The sequence below is a fragment of the Elephantulus edwardii genome, unplaced genomic scaffold (assembly GCF_000299155.1).
Source record: "Elephantulus edwardii isolate Elephantulus edwardi_28Jun2011 unplaced genomic scaffold, EleEdw1.0 scaffold00340, whole genome shotgun sequence".
In the NCBI taxonomy this organism is placed as follows: Eukaryota; Metazoa; Chordata; class Mammalia; order Macroscelidea; family Macroscelididae; genus Elephantulus; species Elephantulus edwardii.
The window spans coordinates 68,756-91,685 of record NW_006400090.1 but is presented as its reverse complement, the minus strand read 5'-3'; the positions used below and the strand labels follow the sequence as shown (position 1 = coordinate 91,685).

Sequence of the window (22,930 nt, the reverse complement as noted above, 5' to 3'; positions counted from 1 at the left end):
TAAAATTAAATTTTTTTTAAAAATTCATCTGGCTAGACTTTGGTAAAAAGAGAAGGCACTTGGCACTTCTGTAATTTTTAAGGCTTTGTAAATACTTCCCTAAAATATTCTACACTAGTTCATAAAAGAAACTTACCTTTTAAACTCTACAAATACCCCTCCTAGAAATTTATCCTTGGAAAATATTTCAAAGAAAATTGTATTATACAGGTAGTTCCCATCTGAAGGTAGTCATTCCAATAACTGTGTTGTAAGTTGGTTCTTATATGATTTGAATTCTTCCTTTCTCATTTTTTGTGATTGCTATCTTTTATCTTACTGGTTTGCATACAATCATTTATATATACTGTTTTTTATTCAGAGACACTTTTCTATAATTACTACTGATCTATGCCTTTTATCACCTCATCAAGTCCCCTTATTTTCATTATTATTATTTTTCATTAACTGTATCTTTGTAAATCTTAACTTTATTTCTCTTTGAGTTAGAAACATTACATGTACTCAAGCGATAATAGCAAAGTTCAACAGGGCAGGAAAAAACACATTCAGGCGAGACACAGGTGGAGATATTTGGATCTCTTCATTGCTGGTGGGAATATGAAATGGTACAACCACCACGGAAGTCGTTTGACCTAGCAATTCCACTACTGGGAAGACACCCTAAAGAAACCTGAGCCATAACACAAACAGATATATGCACGCCCATGTTTCTGCATTATTCACAACAGCAAAGAGATGGAAGCAACCCAACTGTCCATCAAAAATGAATGAACGGAAAAACTATGGTACATTCACACAACAGAGCATTACACAACATTGAAAAACAATAAGCTTATAAAACACTACACAATATGGGTACACCTAGGAGACAATGCTGAATGAAATGTCTCAGCCACAAAAAGATAAACACTGCATAATACCACTGTTGTAAAATAGAACTAATATGACAGGGTTGGGGGAGAATAGGAAAAGAGTGGATAGATAATGAACTATATGCATTGGAACAGAGGAGGGGAATATCTTTCTGAAAGGATTATATGATTAGTCATTATGTGGATGACAATAATCTGGAACAAGAGAATGAGAGATTTATTGGAAGCAGACTGGGGGGAAAAGAAAAATGTACAACAATGAATGAATGAATGAATGAACACGGTAAACTTCCATCAACATCACAATAAAATCTTTTAATAAAGAGAAAAAGAAAATTCAAACATTGAATCTTACGCACCATCCTATAAGCATCAGTGGGATTCCCTTAACAATGCTAATTTGCATGTTACTTGGTTGGTGACAGAGATCAGTACTAGGGACAGCAGAGCTTGTCACACAGGGGTTAGAGAAGGCTCTTGGCCTCTCTGTACCATAGATTGCTCAGTTGGATAAACAGATCTTAATACTCAATTTTCAGAATTTGTGTCTTATACTTATCTGACATTATATATTTGTTTATGAACAGAAACAATTTTTGCCCCAGGTCTCTATCACCTCTTTTACTTACAACTTATGTAAAAATTGCATTCCATGCCAGGCCTGAAACATTCCAAAGGTGATTTCAGTGATTAAGTTGCATCCTAGATTTCTAAAAAATCAAAATAGAAAAGATACACTGTTTTGACAACAACCATAATTTGCTATCATGCAAAATAATTTCAGTACTTACTACCTACACAATAAGGAAATCTCGTGGAAGATACTTGGTTCTCATATAGATTCTTATATTTGGACCTGTGGTGCATACTGCGTAAAACAGTAAAGAAATGCTTGGATTGAATAATCTTCATTCTAGAACAAGGTTTCTCATGCACAGTACTGGTGTCATTTGGGACTGGGAAAATTTCGGTTGCCCTGATCATAAAGACACTGCAGGGCTGGCAACGCTCTGTTCTGTTGTACATGTATATGAGGTCACATGAATCACAGCCAACTCAACAGGAGCTAATAATAACACATTTGTTGGTGTGAGGACTGTTCTGTGCGCTGCAGGATGCAGAGAAGCATCCTTGGCATCTTCCACTAAGATGCCAACAGCACAATCACAATTATAATAATAAAAAATGTCTCCAGATGTTGCAGAATGTCTGCTGGGTTCAAAACTATCCTGATTGAGAACCACTGCTCTGTCACGCTAATCATTACTAGAGATACAAAGGATTTGCTACATACATTTAGAATTTTTCCATTGACATGAGCTTAATATTTCAAAATAAACAGCAGAGAGGTTTGCAATGAGTTTTTATAAAAATTCTAAATATAATTCATTTATAATGGTTTGTGACTTACACATACTGCAAAAAAGGCAATGCTTCAAATGTACCCCTTTCAATATACTGTATTTTATTGCACGACAAATCTCTGCAAAAAGTAAAGGAAGACAGCACTTCAGTTAGCTATTATATATCAAATTGGTAGGAATACATGGTAGTGTTCAAAATAATATTGAATAAGTGTATGGCTAACCTTTGTCTAAACTTTCCAAGGTCCCTATCCAGCCCTTGTCTCTCTTAAGCATTTACCTTCATAGTATAAACAACTATGGATCTTGATAGATTTTAGAGGCACTTTCTTCACAATGAAAAAATTGATTAGACAACCTTTTATGGTTGCATCAAAAGTTAGGTACAATGAGTTGGAAGCTCTTATTACTCAGTAGAACTGTAATTAATAACATTGAAAGGAATAGTCTAACATTTTTACACCTTTCTGATTGACTTTTCTTCTTGGCCAGCTCAAAACCAGAAGAAGCAAAGGATATTCCATATAAAACTATTAATTAATTTAGGAAAATACATTTATTATATTAATAGAAATTCAAGTTTGTTGGTTTTATATTCCCTTAAAGTTCTATGAATACCTAGAACAGATTTCAGTGATTGCACAGGAGAAAAGATAAAAGTGGATTTTTCTTTAAAAACACTGATTCCTTGACTACAATCAATCCTGTGTTTCCATTTACCCCACAACAGTCCTTCCCTTTTCACCTGGTTGAATTTAATTGTCTTCTGCTTGGTGATTTCAGTGTTGTTTTCCCCTCGTTAATCTTTGCTGCACAATCACCTTGGGCAGAATCACTCTTCAACAGTCATTCACAAATCAGTATTGCCAGAGAATTTATTGAAGATGCAAATTCTTAGGCCTACTCGATCTAGGGAGCAGTGGTGGCCTACTGGCAAGAAGCTGTGCTGCAGTCCTGAAGGCATGCAGTTCAAAAACACCGTTCACCAGGAGAATAGGCAATCTCCTCCCTTGCCAGTAACTAACTGCCTCTGGAAACCTGCCTCAGGGTCAGCTCTGGATCAGTTCTGACTCAACAGTACACAGCAGCTCTAGATCTACTGAACTAGTACATATGGGGAGGAAGCCCAGAACTGTGCTTTAGCAAGCCCTGATTCTGATACAGGTGGAAGTTTGAAAGCCACTTGTCTTAGAGCATTGTTGCGATAACATGGTTTCACCAAGATGGGACCTTAGTTTCACATTCAATTGAAGCCCATGGCTTCAATTCAAAGAGCTGGCTTCAATCTTTTTCTCTCCCTACTGTACCCAAAGGTACTCATGGAATTCTTCAAACCCACCTTTCACTGTCTGTATTTGCCTTTACCCTCCTCTTACAAGCTTGGATTTTTCTTCCCAAGTTGGTTGAGTGAATATACTAAATGGCCCTTCAAAGTTCTGTTCAAATAGCATTATTAACTTCTACCCTGATCCAAATGCAAGTTTTTGCTCTGTCCTCTAGAACCACTTTATATCTCTCGGTGCTCATATTTATTTCTTCTTTCCAATGTTGTTGTTCTTGTTATGTGCCTTTGAGTTGCTTGCGACTCATAGCGACCCTATATGTACAACAGCCCTAAACTATGCTCTGTCCTGTGCCAATCGCACTGTCTCTGACACACCCATCCTGATTACCCCAGTCACTGAATCAACATAGAGGGCCTTCCCCTCCTGCGCTGTCTCTCCACCCTCCCAAGCATGATGTCCTTCTCCAAGGACCAGTCTCTCCTTACAACATGTCCAAAGTATGTTAGACGGAGCCTCAGAATCCTTGCCTCCAAGGAGCCTCCTGGTTTAACCCTTTCCAGAATGAATCTGTTTGTTTTCCTAGCAGTCCATCCTCAATACTCTTCTCCAGCACCACAGCTCAAAGGCATCAATTCCATTACCTCTCAGCATAAATTCTTTGAAAGCATAGACTATTTCTCATTCATTTGCATAGCCTATGATAAATAACAGTACAGTAACTTTGTAAAATCAAAGCCTTCCATGTGGATTGTACCTCAACATCAAGAAGACAAAAATTCTGATCACTAAACCATAAGGCAACATGATAGATGGAGGAAGATTGAAATTGTCAATGATTTCATCTTACTTGGATCCACAACACCCTTAATACCAGCAACCAGCAGCCAAGAGAGCAGGAGACGTGATAGTGCATTGCACAAGTCTGCTGTCAAGACCACTCCAAATTACTGAGGAGCAATGATGTTATTTTGAACATTAAAGTGTACCAGATTCAAACCATGGACTCTCCCATGTGTACCTGATTCAAAACATGGATTCTTCCATCTACTTGCTATGCATCTGAGAGCTGGAGAGTGAATAACAATGAAAGAGGAAGAACTGATGACCTTGACCTGTGATGTTACAGTTAGAGTACTAAATATCTCATGGACTACTAAAATAACAAACAGATATGTCTTGGAGAAAGTGTAGCCAGAATGCTCCTGGAAGGCAAAGATAACAAAGCTTCATCTCACATACTTTGGACATGTTTCTAGGAGAGGCTAGTCCTTGAAGAAGGATACTCTGCTTGGTAAAGGGGAGAAGCCCCTCAGTGAAAGAGATTGAGGTGGTGCCTGCAGCAACGGGCTCATGTGTGTCAAAGATGATGAGGATGGACGAAGATAGGACAGGAAGGCTTCAGATCTCTTGTTCTCAGTGTCTGTGTGAGTCATACTTGACAGCATCCAACAACAACCACAATGTGATAACTGAAGGTAGCTCTGGTGGCCTAGTGAGTAGAGTTGCACTGCAAACAAAAAGCTGATGGCTTTCTGGCAGATTGAATCTACCAGCAGCTCCACAGAATAAAGACAGTAGTCTCTTCTACTATGATTTCCAGCCTCTGAAAAATCCAGTGGAACGTCAGCTATGAATTGGTTCCAACTTCATGGCAATGAGTTGAGTTCGACGGTGATTAAAACTGACAGATGAACATAAAGCAAACTGTCTATTAAAGGAATAAATAGCTAAGGAGTGAGAAAAGATTTTTTTAAATAAAATGTCATTTTATTACATCTTGGTTTTTCTGTGCTTCCGCAGCACTTCCTGTATTCATACTTCTGTGTCATAGTTTGTGCTATGTATTTGTTACCCTGTCATATCAAGTATTCGTGGAAGAGTAGGGGCCCTGTCCTATACATCTTTGTATTGCAACTCTTGGCACAGTGGTTGGCGTACTGTTTTAAAATTTTTAGGGGATTAGTTTTATTTTAAGTGAATGAGAAGACTTATTAATATGGAATTACTAGATTATAGAGTATTAAAAATCTAGGTAATGAAAGGCCTACTCTATTGCTGTTGTTATTTGCTGGCAAGTCTGAGCCTAATAGCTGACCCTCTACTGGGTTTTTTTAGAAGCATTCAATCACATGAGCAGCTGACAGATTTGAACCCTCTGCCTTTTGGTTGCAGCACAGTTTTTTACCATGTGGCCTGCACAGCCTCGTAGCATACATTTCTCTGCAAATCATATTTGTACAGTTTAGGAATCCACATGACAGAGAAGCAAGAGCAGATTAATACAAAAGTGGTTGTTTCCCTGAGACATGAATGGTTTGATAATTTCAAGAACTATTTTTCTGTAATAGTTGCAAGCATCCACTAACAATTGGAATGTGGAGTGTATGAATCATGACTGTGGGGAAAACTGGACATCGTAAAAAAAATGAAATGGAATGTATAAAGATTGACAAGCGGGGGTGCACTAACACTGGCCACTTTGAGTCAATCATATGATTTCCTATTCTAGGAAAGAAGAACTCCGGAAGGATAGGGTTGCATTTATAGTTAAAAAAGACCATTTCAGGATCTATCCAAAAGTACACTGCTCTGAATGACAGGATACTATGCAGGAGCCTACAAGGAAGACCTTTTAATACCACTTATTAGTCAAATATGTACACTAAAAGCAAAAGCCAGAGAGCAGGAGATGGAGGATTTCTACCAAGTTTTGCTATCTGAAATTGACCACAAATGCAACCAAGATGCATTAATGATAATTGGTGACTGGGTTGCAAAAGTTGTAAATAGGAAAGAAGGAATGGTAGTTGGAAACTACAGACTTGCTGACAGAAATGAGGATGGATTATGAATGCATAAATTTTGTACATTAAATTATTTATTCATTGCAGTTAAAAAGCAATAAGCAATGGCTGTACATATGGACCCTTATAAATGAACTGCATAGAATTCAACTTTACTACATCTGTAGAAAGAATCACTGGAGAAGTTCAATATCCTCCATCAAAACCAGGGCAAGTGTTGATTTGGAACAGAACATCAGATACTCCTGTACAAATTCAAACTGACACTGAAGAAGATTAAAACAAGTCCTCAAGAACAAAATTACTACCTTGTGTTTTTCCTACTTAAATTTAAAAATCATTTTTATGGGAAGCCAAACTTTATACCAAATATTATATGAAAACCCTTGTTCAGGAATTGAAGGAATTACAGATTTATAAGTTATGATTTCTCTTGTGGCAGATCCCAGAAAATGAGCTGTTTGTTCCCTGCAGACAGGAGACAGCAAGGGGCCCCCTACAGAGGGAGTGTTACTTCCTGAGCTAGGGCTGACCCTGAAGCATCAAGGTAATCCTTAAGAGTATACCAAATTCTTGCATTTGTGAACCCCTCCCTCTTGAGTCAAGAAGAAGGTTTTCAATAGAAAGAGCTTGGCTTCATTTGCATTGAATTCTTTTTTTTATTTACTTCCTGATAATTTTCAATAAAGACACAGAGAAGCTTGGATCTTCAGTTGAGAACTGCTGGCCCTCTGTTTTATGCTCTCTGCTCTATCTCATTCCTGGCTGTTTGTCTCATTACAAATAATTATAAAATTATTCCATCATTTGGGACCCTTGGTCTGCAACAATTTTAGGAACAGGCTTGAGGCACTTAACACTAATGAATGAAGACTAGATGAGCTGTGGGGATGACATCAAGAATATCATCCATAAAGAGAGAAAAAGAGGAGAAAGAAAGGCAAAAAATGCAATGTCAGATGACAGTAAAAATTGCATTAATGAGTCAAGAAATCAAAGCAAAGGGAAGAGATGCATAAGTGAGAGAAATGAGTATCAGCTTTCAAAAGGCAGCTTGAGAGCACAAAACATAATTTTTGAACAGAATGTACAAAATCTGGAGTTAGAAAATAAAAAGGGAAGAATGCCTTGTTATTTCACAAGCTCAGAGAACTGAAAAACAAATTGAAGCCTCAAATTATAATACTGAGAGATTCTATAGGCAAAAATCATGAATGATCCAAGAAGTATAAAAAGAAGATGGAGGGAATACACAGTCAGTGTACCAAAATGAAGTGGTTGACAATGAAATGTTTCAGGAAATAGCATATGACCAAGAACCAGTAGTAACAGAGGAAGAAGTTCAAGCTGCACTGAGGCATTGACAAAAAACAAGGCCCCAGGGCTTGATAGAATACCAACTGACATGTTTCAACTAACAAATGAAGCCCTGGACATGCTCACCCCTCTATGGTAAGATATTTGGAAGACAGCTACCTGGTCAACTGACTGGAAGAGATTCGTATTTGTTCCCATTCCTGAAAAAGATGATGACCAGAATGTAGAAATGATGAAAAAAATCCTTGATGTTACAGGCAAATAAAATATTGCTGAAGATCATGCTAAAACAGTATGCTGACAGAGACCTGTCAGAAGTTCAAGATGGCTTTTGAAGAGGCCAAGGTATGCGAGATATCAATGCTGATGTCAGCTGGACCTTGGCAGAAAACACAGAATTCCAGACGAATGTCTATTTGTGATTTACTGACTATGCAAATACATTTGGGATGTGAATCATGACAAACTATGATTAACCTTGAGAAAAAAGAGAATCCCAGACGTTTAATCATGTTCAAATGAAGCTGATAGCTAGGCCAAGAAGCTCTTGTCTGAACAGAGGAAGGGAACTCTGCATGGTTTAAAATCAAGAAGGATGTGCATCAGGACTGTGCCCTTTGTCCAAACTATTCAAGCTGTATGATGAGCAAATCATTTGAGACGCTGGACTCTATGAAGAAAAATGTGGTGTGAGTTTGTGTCAACAACCTGCGGTATGCAGGTGACTCACCCTCATTTGCTGAAAGTGAGGAGGACTTGAAGCTAAAAGATCAAAGATTCTAGCTTTCAATATTGATGATACCTCAATATCAAGAAGGTTCAAATCCTTACCACTGGTGAGCTCTGGTGGCCTAGTGGCAAGAAGCTGCACTAATAGCAAGAAGCTGCATTGCAATCCCAGAATTGTACACTTCAAATCCCCAGATGCTCTGTTGAGAAGAAGGGACAATTTCCTCCTGTACCAGTCAGATCCAATTTGATGGATCCAATTCAGCAAGAAAACTACTGGATATAGTTGACCAATTCAGCAAAGTGGCAGGATACAAGATCAACGGACAAATATCAATTAGATTTCTCTACAGTGAAAAGAGAATATAGAACTAGAGCTAAGAAAAACAATACCCATCACAATAGCTAATCACAAGATTAAGTACTTGGGAGTAAACTAACTAGAAATACAAAAGACTTATTAAAAAAAAATTACAAAACATTACTGCAAGGGAGCTCTGGTGGCCTAGTGGCAAGAAGCTGCATTGCAATCCCAAAGGTACATGGCTCAAATCCACCAGCTTCTCTGCTGGAAGAGGGGAGGCAAACTCCTCCTGTACCAGTCAGATCTGATTTGACGGTACACACAAAAAAGATAATATTTAAAAAAAAAAATTAAAGAAACCAACAGCACACATTACTAAAAGAAACTAAAAGAGACCTAGAGAAATGAAAAAATATAAATTGCTCATGGGTAGGAGACTCAATATTGTGAAAATGACAATCCTACCAAAGGCAATCTACACATTCAATGCAATCCCAATAAAAATACCAATTCCATTCTTCAACAAGATGGAAAAGGCAATCTCCAATTTCATTTGGAATGGAAGAGACCTCAAATAAGTAGAACACTCCTTAAAAAGAAAAACAAGGTAAGAGGCATTTCACTCCCTGATTTCAAATCCTACTATACTGTCATGGTGGTCAAGACAGCATGGTACTGGTACAATGACAGACACATAGATAAATGGAATAGAATTGATAACCCAGAACTTACCCCATCTACCTGTGAACAACTAATTTTTGACAAGGAGATAAAATCAGGTAAGTGGGGAAATGATAGCCTTTTTAACAAGTAGTGTTGGCAAAATTAGAAAACCATCTGAACAAGACCCACACCTCATACCATACACAAAAACCAACTCAACGTGGATCAAGGACCTAGGAATAAAACCAAGGACTATAAACTTCAATAGAGAAAAGCTTGGAAGAACCCTAGAAGCAACAGTGAATGAATGGAAATCCAAGTTCTTTATAACCTTGCATTAAAATAAAAAAAAAACAAAAACACCCTACCCCTAAAAAAAAAAAAAAATCAAAAGACATATGTTGTTATAGTTTTCCACTCAGTCACAACCGACCCATAGCTGAGCCTCTCGTGAGCCTCAAACCATATGCCTTCAGGATTGAACCACAGCTTCTTGCTACTAAGCTACCAGAGCATTGAAAAGTTTGATGGCAGGGACCTCTGCAAACTACTGCAAAGCTATCATGTCAGTTTAAAGACTAAAGTGTGCCTGATTCAAGCCACTGTCTTTTTAATCACTTGCTGTGTATCTGAGAGCTGGACAGTTAGAAAGGATGACAGAAGAAGAATTGATGCCATCTAGTTATGGTCTTGGAAAAGAGGACTGAAGATTCCGTGGACTGCCAAAAGAACAGAGAGATAAGTCTTGGAGAAGGTTTAGTCAGAGTACTTCTTAGAGGAAAGTTGGTGAAGCTTCATCTCCCATATTAAGTTGTATTAGTACAAAGTTTTGTTCTTTGAAAACAACAAACCAGGAAAGGTGAAAGGTCAGAAAAGGAAGAGAAGACCCTCAATGAGATGGAGTCACACAGTGACTGCAGCAATGGGTTCAAGTATGTCAGAGATGATGAGGTTGGAACAGGATAGGACAGGGTTCAGATGTATTGTTCAAAGGGTCACTGAGTCATATTCGATGACACATAACAAGTACTTTCCCTAAGCCTTTGACACTTATAAGAGTAACACCTTTGCTAAAAAGCATCATGTATAGTTTAATGAGGATTAATAATGCACATAGACCTAGACTTCATGGGTAAAGGATAAAAATCAAGCCTTTATAAAGGTAAAGGATTTGCTATATCATCTCTTAATGTGCATAGATACTATGGATATTTTAGTCCTTCCTTAGCAAATGGACTTTGGGAAGATTTTCTTTTGCATTTAACAAAGGCAGAGATTGTGAGGATGGCACAAGACTGGGCCTATTTCATTGTGTGCTACGTAGAATAATGATGAGTTGTAACTAATTATATGACACTTAATAACATTTAGCCAAGAGCTGGGACATTTCTGATATGATCAAATAGTATAAACATTCTGGCTATACTATTTAAGCATCACTTTAAACTTTTAGTTGTCATAGAGCAAAAATATTCTTTTACTGAAATTCTTAACACCAGTCTCTTTTCTTTCTTTATGATACTGTTTAATCAGTCCATCTGCTGAATTAAATATTTAAATGCTAACTTAATTATCAAAACATTTTCATCTAATTGCATTCAAATCCATACAATTCTAAATTGTGTGTCCTTTAGACAATAGCCAATGGTTAACTTTAATTCCAGCCTCACATACTTCAGGCATATTGGCAGGGGGGTCTATTCCTTGGAGAGGGACATGATGCTTGGAAGAGTGGAGGGTCGTGAAAGGAGAGGAAGATCCTCAAGTAGGTGGACTGACACGTGGCTGCAGCAGTGGGCTTAGTGTGTCAGGAAGAGTGAGGATGGCACAGGATAGGACCGGGTTCAGAGCTGCTGATCATAGGGTTGCTATGAGTTGCACTCAACTCAACAGCACTTAACAAAAACAACAACGACTTTAATTCCTACTTGGTTAATAAATCAACTTCTTCAACAGTTTTCTATAAAGTACTAGTAAATAGGGTTTGTCTGCCACAGACAGCTTCTGCTGCATATTCTTCTCTTCTTAAAGGCAAAAATTATTCTCAGTGCTTGAATGCTATACAAATGCACTATGTGCTGTAGACAAAATAAAAACAGAGTATATAGCCCATTAGAAAGTTTCTATGAATGTCGATAGTTACTAAGACCCTATTTCTATCTGGTCTATTTATATCTTGGGTCTATAATAAAATTTGGAAATTCATAGGAATAAGCCTATGCTTAGAGATAGGACAGGATTCCACAGAGTTACATCATTCTTATTACCTAATTCAGGGCTTCATTCATTTTATATATAACCAAAAGCTCAGATATAAATATAATTATCTAACTGACTTACAAATATTGAAGAGAGAGCAGTCCTTCAAATGAGTCCTTGTGCAATTCAGTCAGGGAATTGTCACTGAGAATTCTGAAAAACAAAAAATATATTTGTGAATCAAAGTACAAACTAACTACAACTGTTTTCCCTATAAAGCTACTATGCATGACAAGAACTTCCACAATGGTGCCACCTGGATGGTCTGTTTTGTATTTAATTTAGAGATGGTGGCTTCTCTGCTTTCATCCAAAACTTTCTTCTCATGTCCTCCTTCTGCTGGTCCTGCTTCCACCCCCACCCCACAAAGCCCTAACCCTCTCTCACCAGTTTATTTCACGCTTACTCTTAAGATCACAGAGGCCCTGTTAGAACAAAATTCTGCATGGTCCTTTGGTCGGCAGAACTAACATTTCGTGTCCCCTTCTCTTTCCCCAAACCTCACTGTGGAAGCCTCATGTGGAACTACATCAGGGCTGCAAGTGAAAATATTTGATGATTTCCCTGATTCAGCACATTTTTCCTTTGAGAACTAAAATGCACAGAAAGCATAAATGCTCAGTTCTAGAACCATAAAACAACAGCATGCATCACTATTCAAGTTAAGAAAGAACAAGGCAGCATCCCAGAAGCATTTATTTTTACTTTTTTCAATCACGACCCTTTTTCTGACCCCCACAACTATCCCAACTTTCAAAAGAGGTTCCTTGATTTTTAAATATGGTTAAACCTATTCTAGAGGCTTCCAGGCAGCCAAAGACGACCCAGAGCCTTCCCATACCAACACAGAAAGATTGCACCACTAAAGCCACACGAATTTTAGAAGGTCGCAGGCCCATGCTTCAGGCTCTCATTGTCAGAGTAAGAGGCTTCCGGCCAGCCAAAGACGACCCAGAGCCCAACTAGGAGAAGCAACTGAACTCTCTGTAAGATGGGCTCTCTTGTTTTGGTTGAGGGTCATTGTGGAATATTGGGGGTTTTGTTGCTTTTTAAAAAATTATTATTAAAGCCTCTTGTTTAGAGTCAACAAAACCTTCTAAAGGGCCCTTATACTTAATAAATCAGCTCTTAGGAATTATCTTTTAATCCTTTGCTACTATATTTTGGAGGAACATTCTTCTAAGTTACACAGCACTCTTCCGTCAATTTGCTGTGTGAGTTAATCTGGGTTGGCCATGATGCTGAACTTTGTACCATTGGGGTCTCTGATGCCACAATGGCTAGGCATGGTGGACAGTGTTTGGTGAAGCTCCCAGTCTTAAGAAAGGTTCAGAAGAAGAAGTGGCATCCACTATCTAAACCACATGTTTCTGAAAACTCTATCAACTTGGAGAAATGATAGGTATAGAAAAGCCTCTGGTCTTTTGTTCTTGGAGTCACTATGCGTTGTGCACGACTTCACGGCAATCAACAACAACAACATGAGCCTATTCTGTGTCAATCATAAACAACATGATTTAATATGATTTGATTATATGACATTTTCCACAAACACAATGGGCTACACATTTAAAATTAATTAAGAGCTTACGAAATTACAAAAAAATAGACTCCACTAATGGGCTTTAAATAATAAAAACTCTATAAGCATTTTTCCTGAAAGAGATAAATAGCAAGAGAAAAAGAGTGTCAACATACAGTTGTATGTGGAACCTGAAGGGTCCTCATGAACTGCCATGTGGAGATGGACTCCCACCAGGTCAAGGCCGTGGCCGCTGCACACCTCAGATGTGTTATTTGTTAAAATTTCAGGGTGTAAATAATCAAATGTGGCAACAAGTGTAAATTGGATCTTAAGTATTTAAAAACAAAGACACCAAATGAAATTTTTCAAATTACCAAGGAGTTGCAATAAATGGAGGGTTATAGAAGATATCTTTCTGTATTCCTATATTGGGAGGTTGTACTCACAGTTTCTCAGTCCAATGGTAGGCCTTCCAAACATTCTTATCAATGTAAGAAATATCATTGCCTTGGAGATTTCTGTGAAGAGAAGAAAAATGGTTCATATTTTTTAATATATAGGATTAAGAATTAACCAACTAAGTGTAAAAAAATCAGGAGAAATTTATGGAGAATTTTCAAATGCAAAAAGTATCAGATTTCTAATTTCCACAGCTATGAGCTGCCAAACTGACCCAATTAATGAAGACAGCCTGTGAGGGCAGTGGCACAAATGATGAGGTCATCTCCTCAGGAATTGAACTTCCTATCTTTCCAATTCCTTCTCTCTTATCACTATCAGCAAATATGAACAGAGAAAACAGATGCCAGGCAACACCATAGTTTTGAACAAAGTTATCTACTGAAATCATCCCAGGTTTAGAAGGACAATTAGAAATTCAAGGCACTTTCCTAGGTGGAAAGAGTTCACTGACACATTACTTAATGGAAAAAATGCAAGAAACTGAGCAAGAAGGTAACTCAGCTCATTAAGAAGAAAGTACTGATGTACATGTATATAAATTAAAGAGGAAGAGATTGGAAGGAGGGATATATAGATTACAATGGTGTCAGGAGCTGCATGACCAGAAAAAGGAAGGTGAAAATGGAAGGGTGGGACAAACTTAACCATTTTATCCCAAATACTTCTGTGATACCTTTCTTAAAAGTCATACACTGTGGAGCTGGATCCTCAAGTGCCATGTGTTTGCAATATGTTACACTTTTGAGGTTCAATACCAGTTGCTAACTCTGCTTACAATTTTGATTTTTTTGACTGACACAATGGTCTCTATTATGTCAGGAAGTGTGAGAATGGCACAAGATGGGACAGGATTCAGATATGTTGGTCATAGAGTTACTATGGGTCATATTCAACTTTACAGCACATAACAACCATTACTCCGTCCCCTTACCTCAGCAACATCTTATCTATTCAGTTTATACCATCAAATAGGAAATATTTTAAATGAGGTTAAAACACTCACTTTGCCTGGCCACCTGCCTAGCTGATGTTTCTACTCAGCCATGTCTTCCCGTCGCTTTATGCTCAGCAAAACAAGATATCTGTATCTCATCCAACCTCCTCAAACGGCTCTCCTTCCTGACTGTTGAGTTTCCGTCTGTGTGTTCTACCTCCATCATTCTCCTAATCATCCAGGGCACAGACTCTGGAGTCATGACTGGGTTCTCCTAGTTCTTGCACACTCCTTCCGCATCTCTCTAGTCGACACCACAGCCTGTCCTCCTCTCTGTGCAGTGCTTCCAGGATTCTCCTGCTCTTCCCATCCCGACCACTCTGCTTCAGCCACTTTTCACTTTCTTCCTCCTAGTTTTGCTAGAGCTTTCTATCTGGTCTCCCCAAATCAAGCTTTCCTCTTAGGTGGCTTTACACATACATTCTAAAAGAACACTCCTGTTTGAATTAGTTATCTTTCTTGCTTGAGAAGGTTCAATGGCTCTTCCTATCTCCTGGTGTAACTTGAAAACATCTATTGCTGAATTTTAAGGCCTTTTACAACTTACTTTCATTGTTTCCTATTGCAATTCCTTGAAGCCAGACTCGTCTACTAAATCTAACCATTCCTACAGCCACACCATTGCCCAGGCTCTACTGTCTATACTTTAATTTAGCAAATCTTAGTAATTTTTTATTTTACCTTTGGTGTCTTACTGCTAAGAATTACACTGCCAGCCTAAATGAATGTGGTTCGAATCCGTCAGCTACAGTGAGGGAGAAAGATGGGAAATCTCCTCCTGTGTCATTTGCTGCCTCTGAGTTGGTCTTGAATGTAGGGTACATAAAAAGACCACAACAACAACTCACTCTTTTAGGGAGCACTGATGGGCAAGTCCTTAACGAGCTGCATAGCTAACCCAAAGCCACACCTGTCTGATAGTTCAAATCTACCGGCGGCTCTGAGGGAGAAAGATGAGCAATCTCTTCCTGTGCAATTTACCGGCGCAGAAGTTGCATGGATGGAGGGTCAGTTGCATGGAATGGATTGGTTCCAAATTTAAAGCAATGAGAGAGTGACTCAACCTTGAAACAAAAATGTTATTTTTTTTCTAGGCCACTTCCTCTGGTTTCTGCCAGTTAGCCATTAGATATTAGTGAACTACAATACACATATTCTGCATCTCTTTTAGAACATGATTATACATCACTTCCTTTTTCATCAGTATTTCTTATGTTAAATCAATCAATGTTAGGTTCTCAAGGTAATAATGCCTTATACTTTTGTGCCTCCTATAGTGCCTAGCCCTATTTGGCACATTTAACCAGTGGCATTCATAGAAAGCCAGGGATAAAAGTCTAACAACACATAAAGGGTCTGGACATAATGAAGGATAAAAGAATAATAGTTGCCATTCACATATGTGCCTTATGAACTTGCTTAAATCACCCAACAATCCTATGTCATGGTGATATAACATGGAAATTGTGGAGATGTGGAAATTGAATCATAAAGCTGAGTTCAAATCTAAGCAGCATGGCTCTAGAATCTCTCCTCTTAACCACTTTGTTGTATTATCTTCAGTGAGATGAGAAAGGACCATAATCCCATAAAGGGTATAGAGCAGAATTGGCAATGGAGCAGAAGTTAAGGCATGAAATTAAGATGCTTCAGAAAAATGGGCATGAACCACAGCCTCCATCAGCCTGAAACCAGAATAACCAGATGGTGCCCAGCTACCACTTCTGACTGCAGTGATTGAGATCACAGTACAGGCTTGTGAACTGAGCAGCAGAAAAATGTAGAAAAAAGTTGTAAATACTTTTGTAAATAAAGACCAGCTTTATTGGCCTGATAGAAATTATTTTCATTCTCTGGAAGCAGGAGTGGCATCCACTTCCATAATAGCTTGCCTCTGGAAACCCTATGAACCTGGAAAGAGGATGAAAGTTATACAGGGGGTGTCCAGGATTTTCGTTCATAGGGTTGATGGCACTTAACAACACCAACACCAACAACAGCATAGAAAGAGAGAGCAGTGGGCCTAGCGGATGGAAAGCCATGCTCCCAAGCAGAAGAACTGAGTTCAACAATACCCAAAATGGGTAGGAGGGAGTAGAGAAAAAGAGTGAATCAATAGTGAACTGCTTTGGAACAGAAGAGAGGAAGAACGCTCTGAAAGGAATATGTGATTAAGCATTATATGTATTAAAATAATCTGGAACAAGAAGTATATTGCAAAGCAGACTGGGGGAAAGGTAAGAGAGAGGGAGGGAGGAAAATATGCAACAATGAATAAATAATAATAATAAAGAAGAACATAAAATAATAAAAAATTTAAAAAAGACAATTGAGTGGAACAAAAACAAAAAAAATATATTAATTCTCAAGAATGGCCCTTAGACACCCTTCAAACCTGAGGCTGACCTCACTTCAAACAATATACAGGTCTACAAAGTGAAAACACCGTGAGGAATGTATTCCTCTGTACAATTAACTGTGGAAGACAAAAAGGCATCATTTATCCTACAATACAATTCAGAAGGCAGGAAGGGGGCAGGAAAGATGGGCAAGTGGGAATAGGGAATCCAGGGAGGAAGTGTGAAGAGTGTTGTTACATGGAGAGGACTGTAGCTATTTTGTCACAAAACTAAATGGCCATTGACTATTGAAAGGGAAACTAATTTGCTCTGTAGACTTTATCAGAAACCATGGGGAAGGGTGGAAATAATAAGGGCAATCACAAGCAAGAGACTAGAGAACTGGAGACAAATAGTAAAAAGAAGAATGAGGATCAGGAAACATTGACAAACATAAGGTAAAAACAGAAATTGTTCAATGTGGGTTGGAAAAATGAGGAAGCCAGAAAGACCTCAAGGAAAAGGGCTGTCATGTCAGGAGAGCAGAGAACCAACAAGGAAAGGAATACTTACAAGACAGTGAAGGTGCCGTTGTACGTGTTGGGCTCTGGCACAGGCACTCTGAGGAGCTTCTTCTCTTTTGGAAGGCCAGTACAGGACAACGTGGCATTTTGGCAGTCACAGAGCTCACATATGTCAGCATTACTTCTGTTCTTGGCACTCTGTGTTGGTGGCCCCCTTGGAGACATGTGCTCCTTCTCTGGGATGAAATTGAAAGAATGCTGAGTCACTGGTGAAGAAAGAGCTGCCTCTGTTGATGTTGGATGCTGAGTCATGATAACTTCTGGACTCACAAGTTGAACTGTCACTTGCTCTGGAGGAGATGCAGTCTCCTGTGGGGTTGTCTTAGTCTGTAACACTGTCGTATTGGTAAATTCTGCATACAAAGACTTAAGTGTGCTGTACTTTGGAGGAGATGCAGTCTCCTGTGGGGTTGTAGAAGTCTTAGTCTGTAACACTGTCATATTGGTAAATTCCGCATACGAAGAATTAAGTGTGCTGTGCTTTGGAGGAGATGCAGTTTCTTGTGGAGTTGTAGAAGTCTTAGTCTGTAACACGGTTGTATTAGTAAACTCTGCATATGAAGACTTAAGTGTGCTGTACTTTGGAGGAGATGCAGTTTCTTGTGGGGTTGTAGAAGTCTTAGTCTGTAACACTGTCGTATTGGTAAATTCTGCATATGAAGACTTAAGTCTGTTTTGCTGAGAAGTTCCTTGCTCGACTGGTAACGTTTCACTTTCCTCTGAAGGCTCAGGAGTCTGAGTTGCAACCTGTTGAATTGGTGGAGAAGGCTCCACTTCTGTAGGGAGTTCTGGAGATGGGGCAAAGGCTATCTGCTGGACTGAAGGTGGTTCTACACTCTCAAAGGGCTCTTGAGGTGGGAGCTTCTCCTGAACTGGAGAAGGCTCTATATTCATAGGAGGCTCTGGAGGTGCAATTGGGATCTCTGGCTGCACTGAAGATTGTTGAGTATTCACAGGATATTCCTGAATTGGAAGCTCCTGAGGAGCTGCAGGAGGTTCAACCTCCATAAGGGACTCTGGAGGCTGAGATGGCACCTCTGCTTGGGCTGGATTAAGTTCAATCTCTATTGGAAGTTCTGGAGGCTGAGATGGGATCCCTTGCTCAAGTGGAGAAGAGGCCTCCATAGGGGCCTCCACAGGCTGAATTGGGTTCTCCTGCTGGGGTAGAAAAGGTTCAATCCCCTCGGGGGGCTGTGGATTCTGCAATGGTAACTCCTGATAAGTTACACTTTCTATCTGTCCAAGGGGTTCAAATGACTGAATGGTGACCCCCTGCTGAGCTGGAGAAGGTTCAACTTCTGGGGGAAGTTGCAATAGAGCCCCTTGCTGAGTTTGGTCAGGTTCTCCCTGCACAAAGGGCTGAAGAGGCTGAACTGGGACCTCTTGCTGAGCTGCAGATGGTTCTGTCTCCTCAGGGGCCTTTGGAGTATCAGATGAGATTTCTTGGTAAGTTGGCGAAGGTTCTACCTGGGCAGGATTGTCAGGAGGCAGAATTAGGACTCTCTGCTCACCTGCAGAAAGTTCAACCTCCTTAGGGTGTTCTGGAGGTGGAGATGAGGTCACTAATTTGGTTGTAGAAGATCTAACTTCAGTAATGGGCTGTGCAGTTATAGTAAGTGCTAGTTCCATGAGTTTAACAGTGGAAATGTGCACTGCTGGGTGCAGAACTTCACTTTGCCCTGCAGGTGAACCTGAGGCCTCCTGCAAAGATGCAGGTGCTTCATTCTCCTCAGTGGATGCTAGAAGTTGTGATGAGTTCTCCAAATGGAGTAGAGAATAGCCTCCCTCTGTAAGCCAATCTGAAGATTGAGCTAGGGCCTCTTGCATGACTGTAGGTGGCTTCCCATCCTCCATGGACTCTGGAGGCTCTGAGGTGTACTCTTGTTGACCTGGTATAGGTTCAACTACATCAAGAGGCCCTTGAAGCTGAGTAGTGTTCTCCTGGGTTAGAGAAACTAGGGAGTCTTGCTCCATTGGAGAAGGTTTAACCTCTTTGGGAGGCTTGGGAGGCAGGGCTAGGTTTTCCTGTTGGAAATCCTCAGGCAGCTCTAGGGGGGAACCTGGAACCTCCTGCTGAGTGTGAGAAGATGAGAGGATTTCAGGGGGCTTTAAAGATTTTTCCAGACCTGGAACAGGTTCAATCTCTTCAGAGGGCATTGGGAATTGTGGTGGAGCCTCTTGCTGAACCACATAAGGTTCAACTTCCTGCTCTGGAAGGGGAGCGAGGACCTCCTGCTCAATTGCAGGTTTAACCTTCTGGGGAGACTTTGATGGCTGTACTGGGGCTTCCTGCAGAGTTTGACCTGACTGAACCTCCTGAACTGGCTCCTGAGTTAAGGCAAACTCCCCAGATGCTTGGCTAACTCTGACATTGGACAATACTGAACGAAGAATTGGATTCTCCGGTGGAGTTTGCGTTGTGGATGCCCTCAATGGATGGAGACATTGCTCCTGGTTTGGGCCAAGTTTACTCTCCTGAGAAGCCTCTTGTTGGAGTACAAATGGGTCCATTTCCTTAGGGCGTTCTGGAGGCTGACCTGAGGGCTCCTGATGCATCGGATACAGCCTGATGGGAAGAGAGTGAGCCGCCTCCTCTGGAGGTTCAATATTTTCCTCAGGAGGCACTGGAGCCTCGTCTGTGGCCTCTAGCAGGTCCAAAGGCGCCTGCAGCATTTCATTTATTTGATCCTGTGGATCATAATTCTCAGGTTTTCCAATTGTCCCTGAGAGTTGCCGCTGAACTAGATTCAGTGGTGGGGCAATAAAGTCACCTGGTGTGGAACTTTGACTAGCGAGAGATAAAGGGATTCCCAATGACCGGGAGCCCTCAGCCCGAATCATCTTGGGTATGCCCACCTTTCTTGTCCGTCGAACAGGCCCTGGAACCAATTGTGTTGCCGGAATTCCAGAGACTCTCTGAGACCGGGCTAACTTCTGGACTCGTGCCAGGAACCCGGGGTTGTCAAAGGCCCCCGGCTCAGGCAGGGGCATCAGCCTTTGAGGCGAATGAAGAGCATCCACACTTTGCGCAGGGTCAGGAGGATGATGAGGGTCGGGAGGTTGTTCAGGGTCACCAGGTTGAACAGGGTCAGGAGGGTCACCAGGTTGTTCAGGGTCACCAGGTTGAGCAGGGTCAGGCGGTAGATCAGCAGAGCGCAGAGACATGGGTGCGTTCGCTTCCGGGGCACCAGGGGTCATGAGGTCCGGGTCGAACGCCAAGTCTTGAGGCGGTGCTGCCGGGAGGAGTAGCCATGAAGGCTGTGGGGTGAGGATCAGGAGGACACAGAGGGGCAGCGGGGACATGGAAGCGAAGGAGCAAAGCGAAGGTACAGAGGGTGAACACAGGTAGAAAGGGATGAAGGTACAAAGGGCTAACAGGCTGTGGTGCAGATTGTAGGTTCGGCGGAAGGGAATGAGGTGTGAGGGCAGCCGCGTGAGGTCTGGGTGCGCACCTCGGCAGCGGGGGCCCCGCGCGCTGCACCCCCTTTTATGCAGGAGGTCGCCTTTGTTAGTCAGTACTTTTATGTCCCTCTGAGTGTGAATTTCCGGGAGGGCTGCGGGCTGGTTTTGGTCTGCTCTTGACTCACCAGGATGAACGTGACAGGGTGTCCATTCCCCGGCGAGGGGCCAGGACGTCACGCCCCCGCCCCACCCCACGGTCAGGGCCCTCCCCTCCCCCAGCCCTCAGAGCTTCGCCCGCTGGCAGCACAGGCAGGACCGCTGGGCCCTTTCTGGGAGCCAGAAGCTTCCTCCTCCTAAATTCCCCTCGGCCATGCTCCTTCCAACAAAAGTAATTGAATCATGAGCGCTATTTAGTGCGGCCAACGGGGCATAAACATATTAAACGTTCTTTTTCTCCGTAAGTGTTCTTCTAAACATGCATGCCCTTGTTCATATTAGTTTATTAACTCATTTTTCTGTTAGGCGAGGCACCACTAGTCGGGGTGACATAAGGCTTTATGCAGAAGGGGCTCTGGGAGCTGGCAGTTTGGATTGAGAGAGGGTTTGAAGGCAGCAGTTCACACTGGCGGCAGAACCCTGCCCCATCCCACCCTGACTCAACAGCCATTAATCTAGAAAAGCAATTGCCTCTCGCTTCTCAGAGATCCATCTCGGTGTACATGGAGTAGTCACATGTTAAAGCCAGCATTTAAAAGAATTGTTTACTGAAATGCCCTCACAGCCCACAGCTGTTAATGACTACAGCCCGTTTGTTTTCTTTATGCTTTTATTTTCTAGCACAACCTATAGCATGCAAATTTTATGAGAGCAGGGCTTCACCAGGGCCCTAGCATATCTGTTCAGTTCCCTCGGATCACCATGAGGCCAAATCGGTTCCATGGCAGTGTGGACCACGTTTGTGGCTAATGGTTTTAAGCATGGAGTTGATCCGGAGGATGCTTTCACCATGTGACTGGCCTTTTGTTTAATCAGCCTGTTGAAACCATTAGCCCAGTGTTGACTTTTATATTCAACAGGAAGCTAGACTTCTTAAGGTCCAATCTTGGATAATCTGTACTTTCCCTTGACTTTTATTTCCATTCATAAACATCATATTACCTAAGTTGAGTGGAACGAAAGAGCATTAAGCTGAGTGAACTAACTGAGCCCACTGTTAGGTTAGGTTAGGTTAGTGGACTTAAAGAAGAAATCAGAGAGAACGAGAGAAAGCTTAATGCAGCTTTATAAAAGGGGGGAAAGGGAGCTCCCAGGTGAGTTCCTCATCCTGGAGAGGCAGAATGGAAAGTCACACTGTGAACTTACTGGGAAGGATTTTTATAAACACAGTCTTTATGGAGGGACATTCTACTCTGATTTACGAGCCACCTGCTAGCTTAGCCAGATAGGCAAGGCCATTTTCTTATCTTCAGCAGCAAGGCCATCAGCATTTGAGTTCTGAATTCTTCATTCTTCTCTTTGGCCCTCTTTGCCCAGACTAACATCTTAGACTCTTTTTAGTGATAAAACAGGGCAACTTATCTTTCTTTTGGCTACTTCCTGCTGAACAGGGGTGACGATCTGGAGGTTCAGAGCCTGGAGTGAGTCAGTCTGGGATTAGTGACCAGGGGAGAATTAAGGTGGTCATCTTCTTGATCCTGTGAAGTAAAACCTTGAAGAGACATGGAGTGATTAATAACAGTATGCTTATGATTACTATTGGTCTTAGAGAAGGGAAATTGAAGTTAGAGATGAGTTTTTGAGTTAATTTGAGAGAAGGCTTGTGGTTGAATTCTGTATAGAGTCTTATTACATCAAAAGTGTTGTCCTGGATTAGCTACAGTGTGCTTGTTTATGCTGGCATTGTGTATACAGTTTTCCTGTTTCACTGCAGAGGGTGTTAGATGCAAGTGGGCTTAGTGTTCTTATCGGGCTTTGGTTTTCAGAAGGGAATGTGTTCTTTTTTTAAAAAATATTTTAATTTATT

General features: G+C 40.9%; 1 protein-coding gene across 1 annotated transcript in view; it reads right to left on the bottom strand.

Moving 5' to 3' along the window:
* The window catches only part of LOC102852216 (leucine-rich repeat-containing protein 37A3-like), a 137,713-nt gene that overhangs the window by 48,251 nt on the left and 66,532 nt on the right, over nucleotides 1-22,930 (bottom strand). The window contains exons 2-8 of the mRNA XM_006901698.1: nucleotides 21,093-21,283; nucleotides 19,093-20,989; nucleotides 17,495-18,972; nucleotides 13,573-13,644; nucleotides 11,683-11,754; nucleotides 2,287-2,358; nucleotides 1,505-1,585 (exon numbers count right to left, since the gene is read on the bottom strand). Coding sequence (XP_006901760.1) covers nucleotides 1,505-1,585; nucleotides 2,287-2,358; nucleotides 11,683-11,754; nucleotides 13,573-13,644; nucleotides 17,495-18,972; nucleotides 19,093-20,989; nucleotides 21,093-21,283 — 3,863 coding nt within the window. The remainder of the gene's footprint in view (nucleotides 1-1,504; nucleotides 1,586-2,286; nucleotides 2,359-11,682; nucleotides 11,755-13,572; nucleotides 13,645-17,494; nucleotides 18,973-19,092; nucleotides 20,990-21,092; nucleotides 21,284-22,930) is intronic.